This window comes from Fringilla coelebs, assembly GCF_963513975.1.
Source record: "Fringilla coelebs genome assembly, chromosome: 17".
NCBI classification, from domain to species: domain Eukaryota; kingdom Metazoa; phylum Chordata; class Aves; order Passeriformes; family Fringillidae; genus Fringilla; species Fringilla coelebs.
In genome coordinates, this window is record NC_140043.1 from 13,810,278 (window position 1) to 13,824,134 (window position 13,857).

At 52.7% G+C, this 13,857-nt stretch overlaps 1 protein-coding gene across 12 annotated transcripts in view; it reads right to left on the reverse strand.

The window, feature by feature from the left end:
- NCOR2 (nuclear receptor corepressor 2) overlaps positions 1-13,857 on the reverse strand; it is a 226,858-nt gene that overhangs the window by 75,524 nt on the left and 137,477 nt on the right. For 6 of the 12 annotated variants that reach the window (XM_084217054.1, XM_084217052.1, XM_084217047.1 and 3 more), the window contains exons 9-12: positions 9,692-9,758; positions 4,470-4,657; positions 3,112-3,208; positions 621-799 (exon numbers count right to left, since the gene is read on the reverse strand). In XM_084217054.1, coding sequence (XP_084073180.1) covers positions 621-799; positions 3,112-3,208; positions 4,470-4,657; positions 9,692-9,758 — 531 coding nt within the window. The remainder of the gene's footprint in view (positions 1-620; positions 800-3,111; positions 3,209-4,469; positions 4,658-9,691; positions 9,759-13,857) is intronic. The other 6 variants (XM_084217049.1, XM_084217050.1, XM_084217057.1 and 3 more) reach the window with 3 other exon arrangements.

The following is a 13,857-nucleotide window of genomic DNA, read 5'->3' on the forward strand; positions in this document are numbered from 1 at the left end:
AGTGATCTCACTCGATAGAGCCAAGCTGTTCTCAAGCACTGCTTGCAAACAGGAGAAAGCACCACAGCCAGAGTCTGCACGTGTGTGATGTGGGAATGTATCCATGGAAACAGCAGCCGGGGGCAAATCCTGCAGACAGCAGGATGGAGCACTGGGGGAGAGGCACCAGCTGGAAGCTGCAGCCCGAGGGGGTCTGCATAAGGGGCTTGGATGTTGACAGCCCCAAAAATCCCCTGGACACACAGTGCCCAAAGGACAGCACAAAAATCCAGAAAGGCAACGTGAATGGAGTGCTGGGTTTCCTTGGCATTATCTTTAAACTGGCTGATACAACAGGGAATGCAAAAGCTGAAAAACTTCCTGTTCTCGCCCTGCCATGAGCAGCAGCTTTTCACAGGGGCAGGAAAACCCCAAACACAGAGCAAGGCCTCAAGTTTCTGTGCAGGAGCATCACCAGGTTCAAGGTGACACAGCAACTCGGGATGGGTCTGTGGGGGACCAGCCAAGCACTTGGGATATTCCTGCCTTGGTGTGCTGGGGCTCCATGCAGCTGAAGCCCTGCAGGGATCCTGCCCACGCTCCCGGGGCCGCACAGACAGAGCTGCGGGGGCTGCACTCACTTTTCCCGGAAGGTCTCCTTCTCCTGCTCGCTCCACATGTTCATCACCTGCCTGTCCTTGTAGACCTTCATGGGGTCATCCATGAGGCCGTTCATGTTGATGAATTTGATGCGCTGCTGGTCGGCATCGTAGAGCATGGGCGGGATGACGGCGAGCTGGCGCATCTGCTTCTCCAGGTTCTTTGGGGAAAGCACACAGAACAGTTGGTCAGCACCACGGGCCCACAGGGACTGCGGGGGACAGATGTTCCAGAGGAAAAGGACAGGAGGAGGAAGAGGAGAATTCAAAAGCAAGCACTAGACAGCTTTATTGCTGGAGTAATTGTAAATTAAACGCTGAAAGAGGCTATCGCTGTCAGCCAGGAAACAATTAATCTTTCATTTTGGAATAAAAGGCTTCAAGATCCTGTGTGGAAATGTCTGACTAAAGTGAAACAGCTCCTGACCATGATGTAAAACAAGTCAAAGCAGTGGTGGCACAGGGAATGCTGACCCCCTCCCAGCCTCCTAAAGCCCCCTTCCAACTGTGAGGGAAGTGGGCCAGCTTTGCAAAGCTTCCTGAAAAGGTGGGTAGAGGCAGACATCATATTTCCCTTCCACAGGAATTGTTCCAGGAGGTTTCACATGTCACTGAAATGAGGCTGTCATTCCTTACTGCAACACCCTGGGACATAATCTGACGCCTTTACTCCATCCTATGGAGCACAAAGTTCATCCAAAGCCTCAGCTGCACACCAGGACAGGACAGACTGGGCACACTGGTTTCCTTAAGTATTTGCAACAGAGAGGCCAATGTGATGTCTCATTTGTGCTGTGTTCTGCTCAAATGCTGGGACTGCCCCTTTGGCTGAGCTGCTGGTGATCCCCTGGCACAGGTCCATCCTGTGGGATGAAGGGATGCTCTGGCCACCCCCTTTCAGTTGCACCATCAGTCTGAGTCTTCCCTGTCACCTGGGATGTCACTGCTCAAACTCCAACCCTTGGCCCAGGAAGGCCAGGTCTCAAGTGCTGCTGTTTTAATTTACAACCAGATGCTGGTTCCTGGGAGAACAGTCATGGCCAACCCTTCCAAGAAGCTGCTGACTCCAGCCTGCCCAGTGCTGCTTCTCTGCTGTGTCTGATCAGACCCAACCTCCTCCTCCTAAAGCACATCTCACTGCACAGATATGGACATTTCAACATGTGATCACCTTCCCCATCCTCACTAGGACACCTCCTGTTTAGAAACTGGCTGCTCCAGGTGCCTGCTCATGGTGGGAGGTGAGGAACAGCTCTCAGTTGGAGCACCAACCTGGGTAACTGCAGACTGCGCCTGGTGACAGGAGAAGTCCCTGTGCAGAGCAGAGAGGATGCTTGTGGGAGCTGAGGGCAGAGTACTCCTCAGGGTGCTGAGTGCTGCCACTACACCCCACCAGCCAGACCCCCTCCTCTCCAGCAACGTGCTGGGGCAGAGAGCTGGCCCTGCTGCCAGAGATGCTCCTCAGCTCTCCCCTCCCTGCTCCTTCCAAACCTGTGGAAGAGCTGGAAGCTCTTAAGGTCTCCTCTAGGACAAGCAAAGCAGATTTGGGGCTCAGCAGGAGACTGCTGGGGTGGAGTTTTGCAGCACACTGTGCAGGGGATGGAGGCCATCAGCTAACTCTCCTCTTGGCCAGCACCTCTGCAGGGTGTGAAATTCCCCTTTGCTTCCAAGACCCATGTCCTCCACACTGTCACCTTAACTGGCTCAGAGCAAAGTGCCTGGGATCCCAGAGGGGGATCAGCCATGGTGCACAGGCAGCAAACATCCCAGCTATTGCTGGGCAAGGGCTGCTCTTCCCTCCCAAACATGATCCATTCACTGCAGCTTGCCTCCGTGCCAAGAGAGTGGAACCCTTGTGAAACCAGATCCAAACGAAGCCGAGGTCACAGGGATGTTTCAAGATGAATGGAGCACTCCCAGAAGATGTGGGCCAACTGGCTCACGTACAAACCATTCATTCCATAGGATTCCCCTGTGTCAAGTCACACAGCCCATTCAAAACAAAACGAAACAGAAAAACCCCTCCACCCAGCAGCCTGGGTGCTGGCTCCCTGCCCCTTCCCCTTCCCATCTTCACTTCCAGTATAAACCACAGCCAGGAGGTGTTTGTGGGGTGCTACCCAGGAGGAGCAGCATGCTGGGGTTTCCAGTCCCTAAGAGACAACCAAATGCTGATAAACCCAACCTACTGGCCACCAGCTCCATGTTTTGCTCTGGCAGAACCATTGCATGGCTCCATTACATCTCTCACATGGCTGGGAAGATGCTGATGTGTATTAAATAAACCTCTGACTTTGGATCTTATCCAGAAAGTGTTTGGCATCATGACAACCTCAGTGGGACCCAAAATTAGTGGGATTTAGCATAGGACTTCACTGTGTGACCTGGCAGTGACCTGGCAGTCCTGTCTTGGCTTCCTCAGAGAAGACAGAGTGAGGGGTGAAGAGGAGGAGGAAGGAGAAGCTGCTCTCACCTCTTGCTCCGAGAGCCCGTCGATGATTTCGGACACCTCGTGCTCACTGCGTGCGGCTGACATGGAGAGCCCGCCACTGCCCCTCTGTCCTACCCTGCTGGGAAAGGGCAGCGACACACTCAGGCACTGATGCTCCCCTTCATAAGCAGCAAACCACGTTCAAGACCATTTTGACCTCCATAACAGCCATATCCCAACGTTCCACCCAGGCCACCCCCCTCCCACACTGTGGGAAAGGCACCTGCGTTTAGGGCTCACAGGTCAAGAGCCTCAAAACCACTTTCCTTACCTGTGTCAACTTCCTGGAGTGCTAGACACAAGGACATTTCCTGCCCAACCACACTCTCCCCCACATTTTCTCCTGCTCCCCCCACCACAGCAATGGCACAAAGGTGTTGGTGTCAGCACCGAGCCATTAGCACTGTGCCACCACATCTGGTTTGCAAAATGCTGTGGGAAGTTTTAAATCAAATCCATCTACTTTTAAATCAAACCCATTTTTCCCTTACAGTAACAGTCACATATCCCAAGGAAATACAACTTTTCTTATTAATCAGGTAAAAAATTAAAGCATTTCTCAGTACCATTTCTCCCTTTCTCTTTCAGACAAATAAAGCCATCAGTTAGGAAGTTTGGACCCACCCAGTTGTTAGTGGGGCACAAGGATGGGATGTTGGCAGAAGGGTTTACGTTTTCTGCATATCAGGTGACCCCAGGCAAGATGCCAGGGCTGAAATGGGAAGGACTGGGAGTTTTCAGCAAAAAGGGTGGAGATCATGAAATCGTGTCTTCTCCTGGCAGAAAACAACATGACCTCAATTGCACTTCCAATGAGGAGAGGAAAATGGACAGGGACTGGGAGAGACAGGGGACATCCCCTTCCAGCGAGACATTTTGCTCCCTTCACATTGTCTGTGGTCATTCCAATAACCTCTGCAGATGTTTTTGCTCCCATCAAAGCATGTGCATGTAATAAATCATCAACGTGACCAAATGCACCTGCAAGTTTTGTACATCTTAATCTGGGCACAGCAGTAAGGCAGGAATTAGGGCTGTCCCAGCCAGCTGGCCGGCACAGGGGAGCTACCCCTGGCCCTGAAGTGGCCAGCTGGGAGACCAGCAGCAGAGGTGAGACAGGCAGCCACATTGCTGACATTGTTGCTCCTTTTGGCTCTGTGTTGAGCCACCCTGGGGACAAAGCAGCAAGACTCACGTCCGTCTGCTGCCTTCTGCCTTTGACTAGAGAGGGAGAAAAGGCACCGAGAGCCACCCTGGCCCGCTCCTCCCGCTCACAAACCCCACACCCGTTCCCCAAGAAAAAAGAAAGGCTGTCTGATACCAGCTCAGCCCCTTCCTACCGCTTCTCCTCTAACCTCTGCATGCGCTCTTGCAGCTCGCGTTGCTTGCGGATCTCCGGGAATTGCTTCTCATAGTATTCCCGCACTTTGCTCTCCTTGGCACGCCGCCGGGGGTTATTTTCTATGCGCTCCACTTTTTTTTCCCAGGCCTCCATCAGCTGGTCATAGCGCTGGCAAAACTTCTGTTCCTGAAAGGGCAGAGGGAGAGAGGCAGCTCAGAGATGTGCCTGGGAAGGGCAACTCCTCCAGGCCTTGCCCTCGATGGCTGCTCAGGCTGAGCGTGAGTCATGTTGCTCAAAGAAATACAATTTATTAGGACATGGACGTGCTCCAGGGCCTGGGGCCAACCCAAGGGTGAATTCTCAAAACAGGCTAGCAGGTACCCTCAGGCTCTTTCCTTCCAGACCCAACATGTTTGGTGGCACCAGGACTCTTACCCAGCGTGGCTTGGCCCAACCCTTACACCTGCACATCTCACTGAGCATCCTCTGGCCCAGGAGGTGCTTGGTTCAGCAGCCAAAGGCCCTGTGCTGGGGAGGGAGCCCCTGCTCCACAGCCCAGGAGAGAGCAAGGAGGGACTGAGACATGGCCTTGGGAGGAGGCACAGGGGACAGGAGAGCTGGTCTCCACTATGTGAGCAGGGTGTGCAGGGCCATAATTTTGGAGCCACCACCCCACCATGCTGGGGAGAGCTTGCCATGGTGCCCAGGGCCAGGCAACCCTTCCTACCCACACACACCAGCTCCAGCAGTCACAGCTCCTGCTGGCAGTGATGATGGGATTGGGGCCATGGGGCAGCTCCATGCAAGGACCCAGAATCAAGAGCCAGGCACCCAACCCAGCCCTGGCCCACAGCCATACAGCGTGGTGGCCTGGCCACACACTCAGCTCCTTCACCACCCTAAAAAGCAAAAGTACTTTTCCTGCTGCTGCTCCTCTTTTTTGGCCCATGTGACAGGACAAGCACATCCCCACCAACAGCAAACCCAGGCTCTGCCAAAACATGGCAGTGCAAAGGGTTTCCACACCATGACCCCCTGGGTGACATCCTCGTGGCACACTCACCCAGCCACCCACCAGGTCCAGCACTGCACTTTTGACTGGTATTTATGGGACAAGCCTGGCAACACTGAAATAAGATTTGCAACACAAACAAGTCTCCTCCCATTACACCCCAAATCTCTTCTCCCTCCTCCAGCCACACTCTTGCTGGAGAACACCCACGCACAGGGAAGGTCCATGGTGGGAAGATGCCTGTCTGGCCCCTGAGAGCCACCAGAGTGGCAGCAGTGCCCAGCCTCAGCTGAGAGCAGCTGGAGGACCAGAGGGGTTTTAGGGTTTCAGTTTGTGTCTGACAAATGCCTTCCAAGCCCCAAATCAGGAAGTGAAAGCAGATGTTGCTCTAATGGCAACCCCCAGGTCACTCCTGACACTGACACTGCTTTCCAGAAAGGGCAGCTCAGCACCAGCACACTCAGCACTACGACAGAGACACAGGGAATCCAGATTTCAAAGAAATAAACTCATCTCTTGCCACCACTGCCCCATGACCGGAAGTCTGAGGCTGCAGGATTTCCCAGAGGCACTTTGTTCTCATCTCATTTGCTCTTAGCCACAAAGAAAAATTAGGAGAGGTAAAAAAACCCCAAACCAAGGGAAATGCACAGCAATCTGCAGCTCATGGCACACCAGTCCTGGCACATGTGTTTGGTTTGTCCATCCTGGACATGGCAATAATCCAAGAACAGCAATACATCTTTGATATCCTTGGCCTTTTGGAGGCACCTCAACAATAATGTGAGGCAGATAGAGCACCTGAAGAGCTAGAGCTGAGCCAGATTAACACTTTCCCCTGCAAATAAATCAATTCCCACTTCCATGCCCGGAGCCAGAGCCTGTCCTGCCCTGCACGGATGCACAGGAGGTGCTGGGGTTTCATCAGGAGCTGAACGAAACAGCCATGAGATAAAAAAGAGGAAGGAGAACAGAAATTAAAATGCCCTGAAAGCCCACGTGGGGTATCTCACACTTTGGGTGAGGAGCTACAGGTAACACCAACAGCCTGCGGCAGCTTGGCAAAATCACAGCTGCTGCTTTTCACCTCTCCCAAAGCAATGCCATCAGCCCCCTGAAAACGAGAGCTCCCACCCTGCCAGCAAATCTGCTACATCCTCCTGCTTTCAGAGCATCACATTTGGGAAGAAGCTAAAAATACCCCACGAAGTTTGTGAAGCTGGTGCCCGGTGCTGCCAGCCTGCGGCACGGCCGGGAGAGAGCCCAGCACGAGGGCTCGGTCTGCTGAGAAGCCTTGAGGCTTTGAAAGGTTTGTCATTCCCTGTGGGAACGAGCCAGTGCTGGGTCCCACATTGCCACCACCCCAGCAGAGCCACCTGGCACAACCCTGGCTGCTTCACAGCCAGCAGGGCGGCTCTTTTTCCCCCTTTTCTTCCACTCCTTGGAACAACTCGACAAAAGCTTTATCCAGAATTCCTCTTCTAAGGAACTGGCATTTGAAGATGGAAGAAGCAACACCAACGTCACGCTGTTGATTCCCCAGCAGCTCACACCCTGGCTGCAGGGCAGCAGTACCAAAGCTTCCCCCTGGCACAGCTCTGCCCTTCAGAGCACGGCTTCACAATGGACTGGCTGAGCATTTCCTGAACTCTCAACCATGCAAACTTCAGCTGGGCTGGGCTGCACCATCCCCATCCAGTGCTTTTTGCTCCAGCTGGGACACACACTCCCTGCAATCTCCTGCATCCTCCAAAAGCCAGGATTTCCAGGCACCCTACAGCACTGCAAACTCCTCAGATCATCACAGCTCCACCAAGAGAAGCTCCTGGTCAGGCACTTCAGGAACAGAAGCATCTATCCCTTCTCCAGGCTTCCTCTGAGCAGCTCTAAGCAAGCATGTCCACTCCTGAGCAACCATCTGTGCTGGCTTTTAGCAGGGGTGCCCCCTCTGCTCCCCTCCCTGGCTGGGCTCAGCAGCCCATCAGCCTCTCCATCACTCCAGTAAGTGACAGCGAGCCAATCGGACCTGACAGGGATCTAAAAATGGCTGGATAGTAACGCTGCCGTAGCAGCTGAAGGCAGCTCGTGGGCTGTGCCAAGCCCCAGCCCTCCCACAGCTCCCACAGCTCCAGGGAACGGAGCAGCTCTCTGGAGGGGAGGAGAAGAGCGAAGGTGACAGGAGGAACCAGTCCAATTCCTCTGCAAGCCCCGTGGTCTTCTTCCCTTGGCTGATGAAGACAAACCTCTCACACCCAGCACAGCTCCCTTCACCATCCCCTCTCTGCATCATCACCCCGATGGCAACCAATGTCTTCTGCCGTGCTGACCTCAGTGGAGACAGGAGGAAGCCCTGTGGATCCTCTGGGATGGGGCTCTCGGGGCTGGACCCCGTGGCGACCGAGCTCTGACCCTGCTCCAGCCAGCCCCAGGCAGCAACAATACCCCAGAAAGCAAAAGAGCCAGAAAGAAACGCTGGCATGTGGATGGGCTTTGCTAAAAATAGGGTCTGCTACAAAATAGGCAGAAAAATAGCTAAGCATACCCATTTTGCAAACAGAATCAGCAAATGTATTCACTTTGCAAATTCAGCAACCGTATGTTGCCTATTTTGTAGAATAGGCAAAATGCTTCCCTAAACTGAAAAATCCCCTTTCAAGGACACTGAATAAACTGGCTGGCAGAAATTCACCTATTTTGTACGACAGGCGACTTTACTGCAAGTCGTATTTTAGGAACTGTGCTCTTGCAGCCTAATTAAACCTTTTCCTCCAGCTCCTTGATATTCACACAGAGCAACTCACTCCAGCTTTAGCACAGTAACCAGCCATTTCCACCAGAAAGCAGTTCCCAGCCACTTCCCTCCTGCTTCCAACAAAACCACGTGGTGCTTTGCAATCCCTTTTCTGAGGAAGGGAATACTGACCCACTTCCCACCATGCAGAAGTCCTCAGCTGCAGGAGGGGGGGTGCCCAGAGCATCACCCAACTGCTGTGCCACATCTGATGGAGCTGGAAGCCCTCTAGCCCCTTGCCCTAGGAGAAACTTTATGATGGACAAGTCTAAATGAACACATATTTGGACACAATGGGAGACACAACCATTCTTTGGGAATGTAAGGCCTGTGGCTTTTGGAATGCTGGTAGAAAACAGAAAGCGTGAGGAAGGAAAATAATTATTCAAAATAAATTAGAAAGTAATGTGATATTTGTCTTAGAAATGTATGTATTGGAAGTTACTTTTAAAGGTACAGCCTTCAAACTGCTTCCCAGGCCTGTTATTTTGAAGTTTTCTAACAATTCCTTCCAGTTTTGGGACTTCTGTCCAAAACCAGCCCTAAGGACACTGAGAAAACCTGCACCATTGGCAATGCAAGACACTAACACTGGCTCTTGAGCTGCCCCAGGACAGAGACCACGAGACAGTATTTACATTTTCCTCGTGAAATGTGAAGCCCTGTGAGCTGAATCACTGAAAGACACTGCAAAATCCACCTTCCTGGTGGGAACCACTGGTTTTCCTGGCATTTCCTCTTCTGTGCTGGCTTTGCCTTCCAGCTCCTGCTGGGAAGCACTGCAAGTGTCAGCACCGAAAATGTACAAATTCTGTGAAACCCACTTGAACTTTCTCCTCTATTAACTGCAGACTTTGCAACAAATGCCTTTGAAGCCTCATGATCAGCCCTGCCTTGCCCCTTACCCAACCAAGACCTGGGTCCTTAAAGGTCACTGGAACTCTCTCGCAGGCAACGCTGCCTAGAAACAAACTGGCACGGAGCTTGAATTTTGTTTTTAAACCACAAATTCCTAGAACATTGCTCTGTGGTCAGCTGGAAGGAGGCAGAGCAGCCTTCAGACCATTTACCCGAAGCAGAGTCAGCTTGTTTCACACCTCTCTTAGGGTTCAATTACTCACAAAACAGACATTTATGCTGTGAATAGGCTTTCTGAGATCAATGATGGGCTCTGCTGTGATTAAGCCAACCCCAAGTGTTTGCTCTGTGGGAGGCACTTGCAGAGGGAGGTGCTGCCTGCAGCAGGCTCCGGGACCTCTCCTTCACATGTTATTTTAAGCAGGAGAGATTCCACAGTAATATAACAGGCAAAGTACAGAGTACCAGCACCTCTCTGCTGGAAATCATCCTTTTCTTTCTCACATAATAAATTACGCTCTTTTATACATATAAAATAAGGTCTGAGGGAATCACTTACCCACTGTTTGCGCGCATGATTTCTCCTCTTAAAGTATAAAATTAACTTTTTCCGCATTGCCTGGTTTCTGTAAAGAGAGAGAAAAAAAAGATGAGAGCTGATTAACCAGGCGGGTGAAATACACAGCCTGGCTTTCCCCACTTCCAAAAGAGTGTGCAGCACAGCTTCCACCTTAACTTGGAATTGCATCAACTTGAGAACAGCAAACGCTCTTATCTCAGACCCAGAGGCAGCTTAGAAAGACCAACAAACCCTCTGAGATTGGGAATTTCACCCACATCTGTGGGTAAACCAGGACCAAAGTTGGGAATTAAATTAATAAAGTCCCACTGCAAACCTTCCCAGTGTTCTCAGCATCACATGTGGGCAGACACTCAGCTCTGCATCTATCAGTGGGTCAGGCTGGTCCTTCAAGGATTCCACACTGCTCTGCAAAACCCCAGTGGGTGCCCAAGAGCTGGGGAGGCTCAGGCCAAGCTCTGCATGGCAGGAGGTGGCAACCCTGAGCAGAGACCACTCTGGGCAGCCCAGGTGACAGCGATGGGGATGTCAGAGCACACACGCTCCCCCAAGGGCTCTGAGGCCCTGATAAGGAGGCAGGATTGCAGCAGGGCTTGCAGCACTTATCTCCTGACCTCTTGCTTCCTTGGAGCCGTGCCTGACAAAGCTGCAAACAACCAGCCAGGAGAGTTCAGCCACTTGCAGAATTAGGACCTCAAGGGGGAATCCGGCCACCACAACCCCAACCACCCCGGTGTCTGCCCAGACATCCCCTCACTTTCTTCTTCTTTCTACTTTCTAAAGCCAGCGTGAAAGGACTGCTCAAAGAGAAGCAGCACAGGAGCAGAACAGAGCTGAAAAGCTGCAGGAGCTCCCAGAGCCAGCGTGAGCCCCAGAGCTGAGCTCCTGCGGTTGTTCCTGTTGCTAATATTCACAGCAATAAAATCTCTAGGTAAAAGGTAGAGACCAGGGGCAAAGGAGTTTCCTTAAGTCTTTTATCCCGATTAAAGGCAGAGCTGCAGTGTGTAATTACTGATCAGGAGCTTAGCAGTCTCATGTAGGCATGTTCTGTGGGATTTAGCAGAATGAAGAGACACCCTTGCTGCTTCCTCATTCCCCTCCTGTGTGGCTAGCAGCAAGGCAAAAACCATCCTCCTGCCCTTGTGAATCCCTCAGCACAATCAGCAGCAAACAGGACTGTTTGGGAAGGGGCAGAGGGCCCAGATCACTTGGAGAGAACTGGGGGCAGTCCTGCCTAAGTTTAGGAATGGAGAACACTGCAGAAAGCATCAATATTTTTCCCTTTTAAAACTCTTCTTGCTACACCACTGAACCATGCACGGGCGCTCACAGGAATGACAGGGCTGCCCTGGGAACCACAGCCCCCTCCAGCACTGCCAGCCCCAGCTCCTCACACACTCCCTGCATCCCTTCACATCACACACTGTGAGCTTTCCTCCGTGGCCCCAGCACTGTGTGGTGCCTCAGTGAGCAGCAAACCCTCCTGCAGAGACCCAGCCAGACAGGTTTGCTTCCAAGGTTCAGCTCTTTGTGAGGGTCCCTGTGCCCAACAAACACATTCCCACTGTTTGTTTATTCCCAATACTAATGGAAGCTCCAACACAAGGAAACCTTTGGGGCAGTGCTAATGGTGATCATGCCTGAGATAGTCCCCAACAAGAGGATGTGGATTGTCCCTTGGGGCCAGCCCAGCTAAATCAAGCCCTGCCCTCCCCATGTCACCGGGGTGACATCCAGGAGCATCCAGGGGGTTCTGACACGCTGCTGCTGCTGGATCTGCTGCACAAGTTCTTAGAAAACAGGAGAGCAAATGCAGGAAATCAGCAGCTCTTACGCAGCTGATGGTTTGCCTTGAGTTGTGCATCATGGCTGACCTTGAAAGTGCGAATACAGGCAAAGGCTTAATGGCTCTGCAGCTGCAAAAATCAGAAATGCCTTGAAAGCCAGCGTATGTTTACCACCACCAAGGCTGAAGTAATCAAAGAGTGAAAGGATTACAACAACAACAAACACCCTCATGCCCCGAATGTTTTTGCCACTTTATCTTTTTGTTTTGTTTTTGCATAAGGTCAACCTTTCAAAGGTTAATACAATCTTGGTAAATATAAATAGGCTTCACAGTTTATCTTGCTACATGCACTGCTGTTACTTAGAAACCGTTTGCAGCGAGGTTAATTCGGGCCACGTGTCTCCCAAGCACACGCTGTGCTCCCCGGGCAAATCAGCGAGCCCAGCAGGACTGCTGTGCACAGGCGAGGAAGGTGAGGGCTGTCTGCTGGGAGCTGGGCAGGGAAATAACCACTGAGGAGTGGCACATGGCAAGGGCTGCTCCTGCAAGGTGCCAGCCCTCCTCCCTTCTCCTCCTCCCCTGCCCGAGTCCTGTGGTTTGCTGCGGAAATGGCAAGGATGGAGACCTGAGCCGCACAGGGGGGAAGAAATCAGGCAGCTCCCAGGCAGGAGGAATGGGCGCTCCTTAGATAAAGCAACAGTGACTCTTGTGGGCAGTTGACAGTACTGCTGGGCTGGGATGTCACACCAGGCCGGGTGGGGAGGACGTGTGAGCTCCCTGCCTTATCCTCAGCAGTGTCCCTAAGGACTGGGCAGGCTGGGACAGACACAGAGCCCCCCCAGCTTCTGGTGAGCCGGTGTTCAGGGGCTGCCAGATGGCACATCCCCATCCTTGTGGTCAAAAATTCATCTATGGATGCAGCCCATCTCCACTCCTGACTTCCCTGTGCTGCAGAACTCATCCTCTTCCACCCACCCCCCTGACAGGTGAGCTCACACAGGAGCACAGCGCTCAGAGCCAGTCTCCAAACTGCCCAGAGAAACCCATCTCCCACTGCCAGCACAGCAGAGCCAGCCCTGCGGGAGGCAGCTGCTTCCGCCTCCACCAGCTTGGCCCAAGGATGCTTTTTTTTTATGTCTTTCACAATGGAGCCAGTCAAGGAGGGAACCTGTAACTCTGACTTTTGAGCCGCTTGGCCCGGGTCCCCGCGAAGGACTTGGCCAGGGTCCTTCTGGAGGCCGATGTTAAAAGGATGTGGGTGCACGCATGCGTGTCAGGGCTGGTGTGTACCCACGTGGGGAGGCTGCCAAAGCCCTGGGAGAAGGCTCCCAAAGGACACAAAGAGCTGATGCACGGCAGCACACCTGGCCAGGCCTGGGGAGACCTTCAACTGGTGCAAGACGAGATGAAAGGAAGTTTGCTATTTAAGCAAAGCTAATCAGGGGTATTTAATTACACAGGAACGTCTTTCATCAGCCAGAGCAAACAAAGTAGGGACCAAACTCAAAGAGTGATGGGAAGGAGGCAGCGAGCAGCTGGCAAAGCCATTGTACAGCAAGATGGATCACACAGGCAAGGGCAGGAAAGCGAGGGAGCTCCAGCCAAACAAAGCACAGGGAGATGAGAGACCTGCAAACCAGGGGATGTGAGGAGCACAGCAAGAACACTCCGAGGTGAAAGCAGCCTAGAGGCAATGGAGACCCAAACAGCTCTGTCCTCCCCTCTGCCACGGCTGCCCCTGGGCATGGCTGGTGCCAGGATCCCCAGCTGCAGCTCAGGGCAGCCACTGACTCCCTGCAGCCACAGGACTCCCACAGCGAGGGCAGGGAGCAGCTCACCCTGTTCACAGGTCACTGCACTCATTCCCTGCTTGCTCTGACATGGCTGGAGCACACAGCTCCAGCTGCTAACACACTGTAACCTACTAACCCCAAGGCAGGGCACGCTTCTGGAAAGCCAGCTGTTCAGAGCAGTTCCTTGCAGTATTTAGAAACACTTTCTGGGGAATAGAAGCAAAGCAGATCTTTAGTTATTTACCCCAGAGCCCTTGGGCACTGGGATGGACTAAACCCCCAGCACCATCAGTGCCTCTGAGGGTGAAGTGGCAGAGGTTTATAACTCTGGATGTACAGTCAGGCAGACTGGTGGTGCCCAGAAACACTTCTGCCATGCCCTGAAGCCCAAACTGACAACAGAAGCCCAAGTGTTGCAAGTTACTCCCCTCCAAACCAGTACTGGCTTTTTACTGGCAAAAGGAAGAAGCAGAAGGTAGCAGTGTGTGTCTCCACCACTTAGTAATTCATCACTAGGTAATCTGCTGCCTTGCTGCATGCCAAGAGAGAATAAAAGAGATGAG